Source organism: Podarcis erhardii (assembly GCF_964252035.2).
Source record: "Podarcis erhardii genome assembly, chromosome: 5".
Classification (NCBI taxonomy): Eukaryota; Metazoa; Chordata; class Lepidosauria; order Squamata; family Lacertidae; genus Podarcis; species Podarcis erhardii.
The window spans coordinates 2,396,515-2,411,954 of record NC_138509.1 but is presented as its reverse complement, the minus strand read 5'-3'; the positions used below and the strand labels follow the sequence as shown (position 1 = coordinate 2,411,954).

Here is a 15,440-nt window from a genome sequence, read left to right as displayed (position 1 = left end):
ATGTAACCCGAGGTACCACTGTATATGAAGATAGACAGATGCAGTTGAGATATTTGAAAAGGGAACACTCGGAAATCTGCCTGGGAAGCATTTCTTTCTCCCACAACATATTGTAGTGGACCTTAAAGTTAATTTTTAAAAGTTTCAGAGGAAGACCCCTCAGGGGAATTGGAATTGATTAGCAAATTAGATACTGTGGCATTTTGTCCCATAAGTCCAGGAAATGGCTGGAGCTTCCCAGCATCTCATTATCTTCCATGTGTCCCAAGTGTGTGTCTCCATGCGATGCTTTTAAGATGTTGTCAGTGCACACCACACCATACTGAAGTGTTGATTAGGTATTATTTTGTCAAACAAAATGAGTGTTGCTTAACAGCTGTATATAAACTGCTTAAAGATATAAACTGATGCATCAGGTTGGTGGTGTAATACCATTCCGGTAAAATAAAGCAGCCTAGTTACAACACAATTCCTACAGTAATTATATTCTGGACCGTTTTGTTAAATAGGTGTTCAGTTTTCTGCCAAAGTTCTGAGTATCTGGATGTGCAAATTCACCAACAACTTATTGGTTTATAAATATTTTGATCTACTTTTTTCGCTTCTCCCTCTCTTTCTCTTCTCCAGGGAACCTGATGAAGACCATGAGCTAAACTTAGTTCCAAAATTAGGGCTGCCTCTTTTGAAAGCATTTGTAGAGTTTGATAATGGCAATTATGACAAGGCAGTGGAATTACTGTATCCCATTCGCTACCAAATTGTCGAAATAGGAGGGAGCAATGCTCAGGTGAGGGCATTTTTTTCATGTTCAGTTTGTTGACTGTTCTGTTCATAGTTGGTGGAGTGACATTAAAGCATGAAGAATGGAGGCCAGAGTCGTATCATCAGGAGTGGGTGAGGGCACAGTGAAGGCATAGCTTCAGCTTTGAAAACGAGTTCTAAAAAGAGTCATTGGATTAGGGTTAGTTGAGTACTCCATGTCAGAACTGTTCTGTGGCTCCATAGATGCCCAGAGCTTGACAGCTTGAGCTCCCCCTAGCTAAAGGTATGTTTTCCTGCTAGAAGCTGCTCCCATTCTGCTTCATAGTCTCTTTGTAACTCTACAAATGTAGACATAATAAGCAACCATTCTTTCACGCTGGTTGAAAGACGATCGCGAAGGGCAAATGCTGCCACCCTCTGAATGCTATGAAAAGGCAGTTATTAAGCCACTTCTTAAAAAGCATCTTTGGACCTGGTCAATATGGCCCAGTCTCAAATCTTCCATTCTTGAGCAAGGTGATTGAGCAAGAGGGTTTTTAAAGGGTTTCCAGGGGTTTAGCGAGTATTTTCAGGCTTTTTCAATGGTGTTCCCAATATACATGATTTCACATGTGATGCCTTGGAATATAACCCCTGCATCAATGAGTAGTTGCCTGAATGGTGCATTTGGAATGTTTGAGTATCTAAAGCATTTTGTATTGCTTGCTCTCCTGAGCCATCTGGTGAACTGAGCTGGCACTTACCTGTTTCGCAGCTTACACCCATATACCAAATATGCAGTCCGATCTTTCCCAACAATTTCCGTCTTACTCTGTTTCCCTATGACCAGTGGCAATAGGTATCACGTGCACTGCCTTGACCCCGCGCGATGTCAGCATGCAATGTATGCATTCCCCATGGAGTGTGCACATGATGTAAGCACACCCTGCTGTGTGCATGCATGATGTCAGTATATCCCGCAGTGTGGTTGTGCCATGCATGCATGCCTCATAGTGTGCTGACATCACCATGGGGCAGGCTGGTGTGTTGTTCAGATGCCCCATGGTGTGTGCATCTGGCCGTTGTGGAACTTTGTGAGGAGTGTCCCCTTCATTGAAAATTTTGAGGGGCCCCTCCTACTTGGCGTGCCTGACAGGTACTATATAACAGAAGCAAATTTGTATTGTCTGGTATTCATTGATGGCAAAATGAGCCCTTGGTTGCCTTTGTTAAATCATTTTACCAGCAATGTACTCAGGGAATTTGGGCTGCAATATTAATTTACTGTTCCATGTGGTATTTAAAGGAACTAACAGGCAAGTGAACACAAAAACAGTAGCAAATCCAAACTATAGTTATGGATAAACGGTTAGCAATTGGGATTTCTCTCCCAATGCCAATCCCCCATAACTTATGCTGTTATCTTTTTTCCAGAGAGATATTTTTGCCCAGTTACTGATTCATGCTGCTTTGAAATGTAAATCTAAAGCTAACCAAAAACTTGCTAGGTAAGTGCCACCTTCTGAAAAATACAAATTTCTGATTATTGCTTGAATTAAGCATTGGGATGTATTCATAAATGTGGGTGGTGGGTGGCAATGGCCAGTGAAGGGAGGAAGGATGGAATCTGCCCAGTTGAAGCAATTTTGTTCTATTGAAACTACGGCGGCCCTACCTGTTTATATCCCCTTAGGGGGAATGTGAATGTTCTGCTTATGTTAGCCATCAGCTGCAGACTTCTGCTATTGATCTAATAACTATACAGCAACACAGAATTGAGGGTCAGAGTAGGTTTAAATCAGGGGTCAGCAATGTGCGGCCCATGGGCCAGATCCGGCCCACGAAGACCATTTTACTGACCCACGAGCTGCCCACTCATCAAGTCCTCTGCATGCTGTGCTAAACCAACGCAGTGCGGCATGGGGACTTGCTGAGCAGCACCGGAAATCACATCTGCGCACATGCAGATACCAGAAATCACTTCTGCACATGCCCAGGTGCCGAAAATCACTTCTGCACAGGCGCGATTTTTGGCGTCTGGGCATGCATAGAAGTGATTTCTGGTGCCACAGACATGCGCAGATGCTATTTCCGGTGTCGCCCTGTGCTGGTCCGGCCCACAGGCAATCTCCGTGGGAGTGATCCGGCCCATGGCTGGTAAGCCTTGCTGACCCCTGGTTTAAGTGGTGGTTTGACTGATACTTTTAAAATGTCACAAGGAGTAAAGCACAGTCACATTCTGGCTTCCACTCTCTTTAAATTTTATATTAATGATTTGGTGCCTTATTTAGCCAATGCAAACTCCCCCTCTCCAGTAATATTAGGAAGAGAAAGATCTCCATATTAATGTATGAAAGTGATTTAGTGATCCTCTCTCTTCCCAACTGAGTCTCAAAAATCTCTTGGAGGTGTTCAACATTTACTGTAAACAGGAAGTTCTGTCTATAGATTGTGATTTTTGGCAGGCACAATCCTAGTTACAGATGGGGCTTGGATCAGCAGTCTATAGAACAAACTTCTTCATTTAGATATCTGGGTGTACTCTGTAATGAAGCTCAAAGCACAGAAAACCACCGGGGCATTGATAAAGTTCTATTACAAGAAGGGAGGGAAGCTGGTAGAACCTGCCAACCAGGCACTAGGCTGGTGAAAGCTGCTCTCCATATGCTTATCCTGTAAGAAAACAAAACTCAACCCCCTTTCTCACAAAATTCCCCTTTCTGCCATGGACTTTTTTATCATGCCCTTCTAGGCAGTTCAACACATTGCCATTGTGTTGTGTTTCTCTCTCCCTTCTGGATGATATATATGGAGATATGTTTCCAGCAGGAAACTAGGAAGAGTGCTCTGGTTCACACCTTTGATTCCAACTTGCTCAGGTGTTCCAGGGAGGGTTTTGTCCTCCTCCGGCATAGGCTAGGTCCACTACTCAGTCCTGGCACCCAACAGAACTAGTAAGTTTTGAGCTCGCTGACTCAATGCACTGTTGTCTGATAGGGCTGGCTGTCCCCTGACTTGCCGGGAGAGAAGCACTTTGAGTGGGGAGGAAGCATCACTGTGAGCCATTTTAAACACTCCCCACACCAAAAAAGAAGCAGAAGTGGAAACATTGAGTGGTCTGCACTTCCTCCCTTCTCACCACGTTCCACTCAAAGCAGAGAAGTGTAGATCTTGTACATGACATTCTGACAACACACATTTCTCTCTTTTCAAAGAGACTTGGAAAGAAGAAGCTAAGCATTATATTTCGCTCACAGTTTATCTCGCCCTGCTTTTCTGGAACATTAAAAGTGGTTCTGTGTCACAATACCCTCAAGAACCCATTTTGTCATGATTGCTATAATATTACAATTGCAAAATACTGGAAAAGCAATACAATTCCAACAAAAGGCGAATAGTTACTAAAATTAAGCAAATATCTTGAACTGGCGAAACTAACTGAAATAGTAAGAAATCAATCAAATGAAAAAATCAGGAGAGAATGGGATGTCTTTATAAATTATATGAAGAAGATAGGTTCCTTAAATTACGATTGGCTCAGTCTAGATTAAAAACTCCACAGGTAAACAAATTATCTCTCCACAAAGTTTAAAATAATTACAGACAACCAAAAATATGAGATTATGGGAGCCATGTAGTAGTTGAAGGAAGTCAAATTTTTTTCTCTTTTTCTCTTTTTCTCTTTTTTTCTTTTTCTTTTGATATTTTTATTTTTTTCTTTTCCTACTTTTTCTTTTTTGTATTTTTGTATTTTTCTTTTTATTATTCATTTTTGGGTACATGTTAGTTAAGGTAATTTGTATTATTTGTATAACTGTATTTCTTTTTGTATGTGTGTAATATCAATATTGCAAATAAAAATTATAAATAAAATAAATGTTTGCTATAATATACCAGAGGGCCCCAAGCAGCGGGAGACGCCATTAGTGAAAGTGCGCCTCGTGTTACGAGTGGTTTCGGGCTGAGAACGGACCTCCAGAACGAATTAAAGTCGTAACTGGAGGTACCCCTGTAGTAAATCTTCTACTCTTAAATTTAATGTCATAGAATTGGTAAGTGCTTTATCATTAGGGGTTTTTGTTTGTTTCACAAATGTAGATGAAATATCGATAAGATGCAGTGGTAAGGTAGCACTGCTCCTAACGTGATTTTTATTACTATATAAATCACTTTGGAGCTTCTTATGGGATGCAGTTCTCAAAAGCATTAAACTAAGTAACTTGAGCTCTTAATGGAGAGGCTTTTACAAAAAACAGTAACAATGGAGTGGGCCTGTTAACTTAGATGACCATTGACCAGTCAAAGGATTCTGTTCACGGAAGTTTTAGTGTTTGATGCTTTATTGTGTTTTTACTATTTTTTGTTGGGAGCCACCCAGAGTGGCTGCCGCACCCCAGGCAGATGGGCAGCAGATAAATTTATTATTATTATTATTATTATTATTATTATTATTAATAATAATAATAATAATAATAATTATACTCTTCACCTTCAGGTGCCTCCTTCTAGAACGTGATGAGCTGAGACCAAATTCACCATTGACTGAGCGACTGTTGCGAAAGACCACAGCCCTTCATGCTCTGGGATAAACACTGGAAAAGCCTTGTTGTTCAACAGATTCGTCATCAGCTTTACTAATCAACAATTTCCTATTATGGCAAGAAGCAAACCACATTGAGGAGACACTATGTTGCATTTTTTCACTTCAGCTTTTGCACCACTTTCATAACGTTGCTTTCTTGAACTGTTCAAAGTAAATGGCTCCCATACAGTGGTACCTCGCAAGACGAATGCCTCGAAAGACAAAAGAGTTTTTCGTTTTTTGAGTTGCTTCGCAAGACGGATTTCCCTATGGGCTTGCTTCACAAGACGGAAACGTCTTGCAAGTTTGTTTCCTTTGTCTTGCAAGTTTGTTTCCTTTTTCTTAAAACCGTGCATTCACTTCGAGGAGCAACTCACAGCACGCGGTGTGGTAGCCTTTTTTGAGGTTTTTGAAGACTTTGGTGATTTTTGAAGCTTTTCCAAAGTCTGTGCTTCGCAAGACGAAAAAATCACAAGACGAAAAAACTCGCGGAACGAATTAATTTCGTCTTGCGAGGCACCACTGTATCTATTTAGAAAGGCAAAGGGGAGAGTTACAGGAAGATTCTTTTTTAAGGTTACAGTGGTACCTTGGGATGCAAATGGGATCTGTTCCGGAGCCCCGTGTTCGCATCCTGAACAGAATGTAAGACGCGTTTGCACGGGTCGCGTTTTGCCGCTTCCGCACATGCACATGATGTCATTTTGACCGTCTGCACATGCGCGAGCGGCAAAACCCAGAAGTAATGCGCTCCGTTACTTCCGGGTTTCCGCAGAGCGCAACCCAAAAATCCTTATCCTAAAGTTTATTTATTTATGACTGTACTGCTGTTTCCAGAATAGCATGGGATGAAGTTGTATGGTATAACTGGGAAACTAATGCACCAGTACTGTAAAAACTGCATTGCCTTTGTGCCTTGGCAGCCTCAGAAACTATTGTCATGATGCAACTAATAGTTTAGGGACTACAGGTTGTATACACAAATTTTGTAATACAAATTTTTCCACATGGTACCTCCCAAAGTGCCTCAGGTATGCTTGTGAATATATCTTGTGGACAACCTTGGAGTATGGAAGTGTTTTCTTTCATTTGCGGGGGGGGGGGGGGGCGGGTTATTGCTTTACGTTATTTGCCTGCTCTCTTATCATTTGCGAACTGGAAAATGTTATCATATAGCTACAATGTTCTCTTCTTAACTAAATTGTGTGTAAATCAACAAGAGCAACTGTGGATCTGATCTGATAGAATAACATTTTTTTCATTAATGCCTGTAATTTCCAACAATATTTTTTTTCCAACAATATTTTTATGACTAGGAATTGCTGCCATGTAGTAAAAATAGACTTGTTTTTCGCAAAACATTCAATACCCAGAATTGTAGTGAATGTTTGTTAATCATGCTTTGGCGGGGCGGGGGAGCAGTACTGGAATAATTATGCAAACTATAATTTTGTTAATAATTTTATCTTCTGTTTATGCATAAAAATTGTTTCCCATTGACCACAAACACCTCCATGTTTCCATTTGAATAACATTACCTGTGCCCATCTTACCATACAATTTGGACAACGAACATTTTATGTAATTCATTAATGGAATGGAAATTTGTCACTATAATTGCTGCTTCCCAGGGTAGAAATGAAACAGTTCTTTAACAAAATTTAATTTTTGGATGTACAGTTCAGCAGAAGCTCTCATTCAAAGCAACAGATAAAATTTGATGAGCATATAAATATGATCTTCCAGTGGTTCTTTTTTTCTTTTTCTTTTTTTGCGCCAGCTCCTCGCACTTAATGCACTTCTTCCTACATTAGGTTTGTGGTATGAGAACTGCCGTGTGCTGCCTTCCTGTGACACATGGATAGCATGAGAATACTCAGATGATGTGGGAGCAGCATTTTACAAGTGCTCATCTGAAGAGGCCCAGAATTTCTTTTTTATTAACACTTAACACCTTGCAAAAACTAATCCTCTTTGGGCACTGAAAAATAATACAATAGAAAAGCCATGTTTTTTTAAAAAAGCAAGCAACTAGCAAACACAATCTCACACATATATATATATATATATATATATATATATATATATGCTTTCGTAGATTTTCACGGGTACAGGAATGCAGGTTTTGGTGTCCTCGGGTGTCTTCCTGTGTAAAAGTTGGGGTGTCTAGGCGACGTTTCGACGAGGTCTCACTCGTCATCTTCAGGCTGGTGCTTTCGGCTTCTTGTTACTGGAACAGAGCAGGATCTCAGTGTTTGAGTTCCTATAAATACTGTAGAGGGGGTGTGGTGTATAGCCTCCAATGTTCTGGGCAGAGAGGAAGTTCCCAGGCTAGTGAGAAGAAAAGGCACACTAGCCTGGGAACTTCCTCTCTGCCCAGAACATTGGAGGCTATACACCACACCCCCTCTACAGTATTTATAGGAACTCAAACACTGAGATCCTGCTCTGTTCCAGTAACAAGAAGCCGAAAGCACCAGCCTGAAGATGACGAGTGAGACCTCGTCGAAACATCGCCTAGACACCCCAACTTTTACACGGGAAGACACCCGAGGACACCAAAACCTGCATATATATATATATATATATATATAATCATAGAATCATAGAGTTGGAAGAGACCACAAGGGCCATCGAGTCCAACCCCTTGCCAAGCAGGAAACACCATCAGAGCACTCCTACATATATATATGTAGTATATGTAGTGATAAAATCACCAGCATCTCTTTTGAATGTGGTAATAAGGACAAAGTACAGGTTCTAGAGGAAGAAAGGTAAGAGACAAGGCTGCTCTTACTGTCTAGTCTTGACTGTAAAGATACAGAGATTACTTGTGGGTTGGGATTTTTTTAAAAAAAGAGATTTATTGATTTCCAATATATAACAATTACAAGAAGGGTTATCAGTATTTTATATAAGGATGCAATAGTTCAACAAAATCTGTGTTAAAAAATTAACAAACATATCACATATATTGAATAATACAATGCATGTAATCTCTTTGTTAATTTTTCTCATGCAGCAATAAACCATACTTTTTCCCCCAATGAGAAATGCACTGGTGTTCCAATCGTTTCCCATTCTGTGCCACTGGTAGGCATGCTGCTACTAAAAAAGTAAATGGTTCTTTATAGCAAAGGTCAGATTTCCCTTCTTTAAAAATAGTTCCCAAACTTGTGGTACATTCAATATGTTGACCTGTAATATAGCTCTTATCTGTAAATACCCTCTATCAGAAGGGCGTATGTGTTCACATGCCCACCACATGTGAAATGTTGTACCTATACTATTGCAGCCTCTCCAGCACAAAGGTGGGATTGTTTTATTAATATACCTACACTGTACCTACACTGTAACCTAGACAGCATCTTAAAAAGCAGAGACATCACCTTGCCAACAAAGGTCCGTATAGTAAAAGCTATGGTTTTCCCAGTAGTGATGTATGGAAGTGAGAGCTGGACCATCAAGATGGCTGATCGCCGAAGAATGGATGCTTTTGAATTATGGTGCTGGAGGAGACTCTTGAGAGTCCCATGGACTGCAAGAAGATCAAACCTCTCCATTCTGAAGGAAATCAGCCTTGAGTGCTCACTGGAAGGACAGATCCTGAAGCTGAGGCTCCAATACTTTGGCCACCTCATGAGAAGAGAAGACTCCCTGGAAAAGACCCTGATGTTGGGAAAGATGGAGGGCACAAGGAGAAGGGGACGACAGAGGACGAGATGGTGGGACAGCGTTCTTGAAGCTACCAGCATGAGCCTGACCAAACTGCGGGAGGCAGTGGAAGACAGGAGTGCCTGGCATGCTCTGGTCCATGGGGTCACGAAGAGTCGGACACGACTAAACGACTAAACAACAACAACAACAACACTGCAATGGTGTCAAATGCCACCTATGTAATAATTTATATGTATTTTCTCATATCAGAGTTTAGATACTGATTTTAGTGGTTTTTTAGTCCACAAATTATTCCAATCTACCTCTGCAATCTCATTCCCACCGATGTTTCTTTTTTTTTACATCTTTTTATTCATTTTCTATAACCAAATCACAAAAAAGAAAAAGAAAAATAAACAACACACACCAAAGAAAAAAGAAAACATCAACCAATACAAAACACATGAACAAACCAGAAGACAAACATTAATTAACAACAAATAACGGTTGACTTCCCTCCATCTCTGTTTTGGGTTATGTAAATATTAAATCCATTCTGCAGTTTTTCATTTTATATCGTCTACACATCGCAAGGGTCATATTAAACCTACTGTGATTTTTACATCTCTAGAATTTGTTTCCATATATGTTATGAATTTGGTCCAATCGTCAATAAGCTTTGTACCTTTTTGCTGTCTGATGTTCTGCGTCATTTTTGCCAAATCCATATATTCAAATAATTTAATTTGCCAATCTTTAACGGTCGAGATATTTGGGGTTTTCCAATTTTGTGCTAACAGAATCCTGGCAGCTACAGTTGCGTATTGAAACATCATATGATCTTCTTTCTTAATCTCGTCTCCGATCATTCCCAGAAGGAAGGCTTCGGGCTTTTTAACGAAGGTGTATTTAAGTATTTTTTTCAGTTCATTGTATATGGATTCCCAAAATTTTTTAACTTCTTCACATTTCCACCACATGTGGTAGAAACTTCCCTCTTTAGATTTACACTTCCAACACCTTTTATCACCAATCTTATACCTTTTTTTTGCAATTTCACAGGGGTGATGTACCAACGGTACATCATCTTTTCCATATTTTCTCTAAGGGTAGTACAGGCTGTAAATTTCATTCCTTTAGTCCACAACCTTGTCCATTTGTCAAAATCCAAGTTATATCTGATGTCTATTGCCCATTTTACCATGACCTCCTTAACCTCTTCGTCCTTGGTGTCCCAATCTAATAGCTGATTATACATTTTAGATAGGAGTTTCATTTTACTTTCTATTATCTCTACCTGGAACTTAGATTTTTTCTCATTCATTCCAATCTTTTTGTCTTCCTTCCATAAGGCGTTAATTTGATGATACTGCAACCAGCCTATTAATTTGCTTTTTAACTCTTCGTATGGTCTAATTTTCCATCCTCTTTCCAATCTTTGCAGGAGATCTTCATAGGTCAATCTCTCACCTTCCATGTTTGTTTTTTTAATAGTTAATATATCAATAGGCGATAGCCACCAGGGGGTATTTCCCCCCAATAATTTTCTATTCTTTTCCCACGCTTCTAGCAGTGTTCCTCTGATAATGTGGTTTGAGAAGCCTTTATGCACCTTTTCCTTATTCTGCCAGAGATAAGCATGCCAACCGAATCTTTAATCGAAGCCTTCTAAATCTAGCAGATCTGTATTTTTTAAGGTAATCCATTCTCTAAGCCAGCAAAGGCATGAGGCTTCATAATACAATCTCAGATTTGAGACCGAGAATCCTCCTCTGTCTTTTCTATCCGTTAACAGTTTAAGTCTAATTCTCGGTCTTTTGCCTTGCCATATAAATTTGGAGAGAATTTTTTGCCAGTTTTTGAATATTACACTTCCTCTAATCACTGGGACATTTTGAAATAATAATAATAGTTTCGGCAGTATGCACATCTTAATTGCTGCCATTCTACCTGACCAGGAGAGTTTTATCCTATTCCAAATATCTATTTCCTTTTGGATTTCCTTCCAGGTATTTATGTAATTATCAGCCATTAAATTTATATTTTTCATCGTTAGCCACACTCCTAAGTATTTTACCTTTTTTACTTCTTTGATTCCCAATTGAAATTCTAACTGCCTCCGTAGATCTTCTCCCATGTTCTTAACCATCATTTTAGTTTTAGTTTTATTTAACTTAAAGCCCGCTACTTTCCCAAATTCCTCTAGTAATGCCAGGATTTTGTCAATACTCTGTTTTGGGTCCTCCACTGATATTACCAAGTCATCAGCGTATGCTTTCAATTTGAATTCTTTCACCCCAATTCTAATTCCTCATATCTCTGGTGTTTTCCTTATCTTATTTGTGATTACTTCCAATACCATTATGAATAGAAGCGGTGACAGGGGGCAGCCTTGTCTCGTACCCTTTGTAATTTCGAATGTATCAGATAAATTGTTATTAATGATCAGTTTGGCTCTTTGATTTGAATAAATTGTTTTGATTCCCTCCATGAAAGCACCTTCTATCCCTGCTGTTTCCATACACTTTAATAGGAATCGCCATGATACATTATTGAATACTTTTTCTGCATCAATAAAAATTAATGCTGCAGGAATTTCATTCTTCTTTTCCAGGTATTCAATGATGTTTATTATATGCCTAACATTGTCTTTTAATTGTCTATTAGGAAGGAATCCAGCTTGATCCGTGTGTATTACATTTTTTAGATAATTCTTAAGTCTGTTTGCCATTATTTCAGCAAATATTTTATAATCATTGTTAAGAAGCGATATCGGTCTATAGTTTTTTATATTCAATTTGTCTGAGTCCGCTTTAGGTATCAGTGTTATGTGAGCATCTTTCCAGGAGTCCGGTATCTTCCCTCCTTGCAGGATATTATTCATTACTTCACATAACACCGGGGCTAAGTATTCTTCGAGAACTTTATAATATTTGGCCGATAATCTGTCTGGGCCCAGTGCTTTCCCTAGTTTCATTCTCTTTATTGCTTCCTGAACTTCATCTATTGTTATGCACTTGTTCAATTGGAATTTCTCTTCCTCCGTTATGGATGTTATTCTGTTATTTTCTAAGTATTTTCCTATTTCTATTATATCTTCTTCTTTTTGGTCAAGTTTTTCAAAGAATTTTAGCAAATTTTCTTTTATTTCATTTGGCTCTTCCACAACCCTTTCTTCTATTTTTATCTTATTAATCACATTTTGCTTTTTGCTTTTTCGTAGTTGCCAAGCCAAAAATTTCCCTGTTTTATTTGCGGATTCGAAAATTTTTTGCCTCATTGATTTAATTCTCCATTCGACTTCTTGGTTAATTAGCATTGAATATTGTGATTGTAACAATTTGGATGTTTGTTTAATCTGTTCATCACTAGGATTTGTTTTTAATTTTTTCTCACATTCTCTTAGTTGGGTCAGGATTCCGTCTTTCTTTTGTTCTCTTATTTTTTTCCTATGGCTATTTTGTTGGTGTCAGAGCTGCCCGAGGTCCCAGCTCACAAAGGACCAACGCCAGTTCGTTGTTCTATACAAAAGTCTTTATTGAAGTTCAGTTTCGATTTCAAAGCTGCGGCGCGCAGCTCTACGTCTCAAACACTAGACCGCTGAAGCTCCGTCTGAATCTCCTCCCCCCAGACACCAGTTTAAGACTCTAGCCTTGCTCCACCTCTTCCTTTGCTCTTTCCTCCTCTGGGTCCGCCTGTCCGCTGGGGTCTTGCCCTTTCTAGACTCTTCTGACGCTGAGTCCCCTGAGTCTTCCCCCTGCCTCCGGCGGGCTTTAGGACATGGTTCCCAATCCGGGTTCTCTGCTGTCCCGTGCGCCTGTACATTCGAACTTGGCGCCCGCGCCCAGCCGGCAACCTTCCTCCTGACCGTTACACTGCTCTTGTCACTGCTTCCCCCTTCGGGGGGGGGCTAGCTGGACCTGACTCCCCCTCCGTTCCCTCGCTCTCCAATAGAGGCGTGGTCAGCCCTGACTCATCTTCTTTCCCTGCTGGAGGAGACGCTGGCCCTGATACATGGGACTCTTCCCCCCCACTACGCTCTGGTGGGGGAGCTGGTCCTGATCTCCCGCTGCTGCTTTGGGAGTCCCCGCTGGCCCCTTGCTTCTGGTGCGTCCCCCCTGGGACCCCCCTTGCCCTGGCCATCGGCGCCCCCCTCTGGGAATCTTCCGATTCGCTGGAGAAGCTCATGGAATCTCTCGTGCCACTGTCATACTCCCCTACGCTGCCCTCAGATTCTTCCCCTTCGCTCTCCGTTTCCTCTCTCCCCTGTGCCTCTGCTCCTGAGCCCCTGACAGTTGGATTAGAAAGCCTCTTAGCACCGCCTTGCTGGCATCCCAGACTATATCAATATTTGTCTCTGTATTAAGGTTTAAGTCAAAAAAGTCTTTTAAGGTGTTTTTGGCCTTCTCAATTACCTCCTCATTTTCGAATAGATTTTCGTTCATTCTCCATCTATACACACCCTGGACTCCACCCTTGATTTCCAGGGATGTTTCAAGGAGTTACATCCTCCAATTGTTAACTCATTATTTGATAAGAGTGTAGATAAAGATTTTTTGGTATGTTCATCAAATTTTCCAATAAAGTAAAAGGTCTTGTGGCACTTTGCAGTTTAACCTCAGGGTGTGATTTAAGACACTCCAGGTGACCCCTCCACTTATGTGTGATCGACGTGTGCATGACCATGTATATGTGCAGTGCCAGGAAATAAATAGATTCCAACCTGGAAATGGAGGGAGAGCACTGGAGTGTCCTTGTGGCTTGTGAGAAGGCCCTCCCCAGAGCCCCAAGATGACTTCAGTGGGGCTGGAGGAAACCCCAGAAAGACCTGAGGGGCAGCAGGGCTTTCTTGAGGCTGCTCAGCTTCCCTGCCCAACAGCTGATGGGGGGCATAGCACAGAGATGGCGGCAGCAGCAGCTTTCCTTCACGTTCTCCAGACGGCCCCAGAGCTTCAATTCTAGTTGAGGTGGGGGTTTTTTGGACACATTATTTTTGGTCTCGATTCAAGAAAGCAGCAGAGAGGGCACTTGGAGGCGTTTTAGTGTGTGTTGCCTAGAACGTAACCCCTGTGAAAGTGGAGAGTCGCCTGTATTTGTTGACTGTAAAGCCAGTTTACACCCTGCATTCCAATTTTTCTCATTTGTTCTCTCACTTTCTGAAGTTCTCTTCCTGTCATCTAAGAAAAGTGGATGCAGTACAAAAAGTACCCATGGTGAGATTGAAGGAGCTAATTTAGGAGCCCACGTATTCCCTACTGTCAGGGAACTAACATCAGAGCGAGAAGCGGAGGCAGGGCTTCAGAGCGATGTCGGAGAGGGAACCAGCAGAGGGGAAGGAATTCAGCGTGACACCAATAGAGAGGAGAGGGAGATGGAGGAAGCGGTGTCAGAGCTCCAAGACCCTTCAACCGAAACCAGCGGAGAGAGCGCTGGCACGCCCCTGCCTTCCCCTTACTTGCGCAGACGCGTTCCGCGCAGGGAACACAGGAGGAGACTTGGGGTCAAACAGCTTTTATGCTGGAAGAGATTCAAGAAACGCCCACTGACGGATGCTGCAAGTGACTAACAGGTCACGGAGGGCGAGCTCTAACCCTAAACATGGTTGAGCAAACAATCTAACTAAACTGAAGGCAATTTACGCACAAGTAACCCCCTCACAACCATTACACCTACCTTCAGATCTGCCTTTGCAAATGGATTTGTTATAGAATTAAAAATATTTTTATTTTATATTAAAAATGGTAGACTTAGTACTCTATATATTTCTACCAGACTCCATTTGCTACCCTTTTATCATGTGCATTATGTAATATTCCAATTATATTCTGAATATGGCTAGGTAATAGCCATATGAGGTCAAGCAAGACTCCAGAGAATGCTGATAGATCGCAGCAAATTGTAATCTGGGTCTTTTACCTTGGTGTACAAAGTTTACTATCATATTTCCCTTTTTTGAAAGATCCCAGTTGAAATACTAGTGAACACATTTTCATGTCATGCTCAATACATCCAGACTACTGCAAACAGATTCTCCCTTCAGGAATGAAGGCCTAATTTGAGCCTTGACTCTCCTATCATGAATGTGTTGTACATCTATAAAGCTAGTGTTTTCCTGAAAGGACAAAGCTGTAGCCTCTGATGTAAAGTCATTTCCTCCCTCATTAAACTTTTCCGGAGGAAGGTTCTGATTTTTAGTTGACGATGACCTACCATGGAAAGCAGCATTGGGCCACACATGCTATAATGGCCTTTTTATAGAAGGCACTCTCTCTGGAGGTGTAGATGTAGGATTTGGGGTGGCCCAAGCTTATTGTGATATGGAAAAGATAGTCATGGGGAGGCACTGACTAAAAGCTTATTCATGTAGCATTGCTTCTGGCCAACCGAAATCTTAAGATCCTCACCTTTTTTTAAAGTAGAGAAAGAGTGGAATGGAAATTCAAAACAGGACTATATCTTA

The 15,440-nt window shown here is 40.9% G+C and overlaps 1 protein-coding gene across 3 annotated transcripts in view; it reads left to right on the top strand.

The window, feature by feature from the left end:
• The window catches only part of TTC38 (tetratricopeptide repeat domain 38), a 30,507-nt gene extending 23,240 nt beyond the window's left edge, over positions 1 to 7,267 (top strand). For all 3 annotated transcript variants that reach the window (XM_081861400.1, XM_081861399.1, XM_081861401.1), the window contains 3 exons: positions 628 to 787; positions 2,176 to 2,249; positions 5,237 to 7,267. In XM_081861400.1, coding sequence (XP_081717526.1) covers positions 628 to 787; positions 2,176 to 2,249; positions 5,237 to 5,330 — 328 coding nt within the window. In that variant the 3' untranslated portion in view covers positions 5,331 to 7,267. The remainder of the gene's footprint in view (positions 1 to 627; positions 788 to 2,175; positions 2,250 to 5,236) is intronic.
• The last annotated feature ends 8,173 nt before the right edge of the window (positions 7,268 to 15,440 follow it).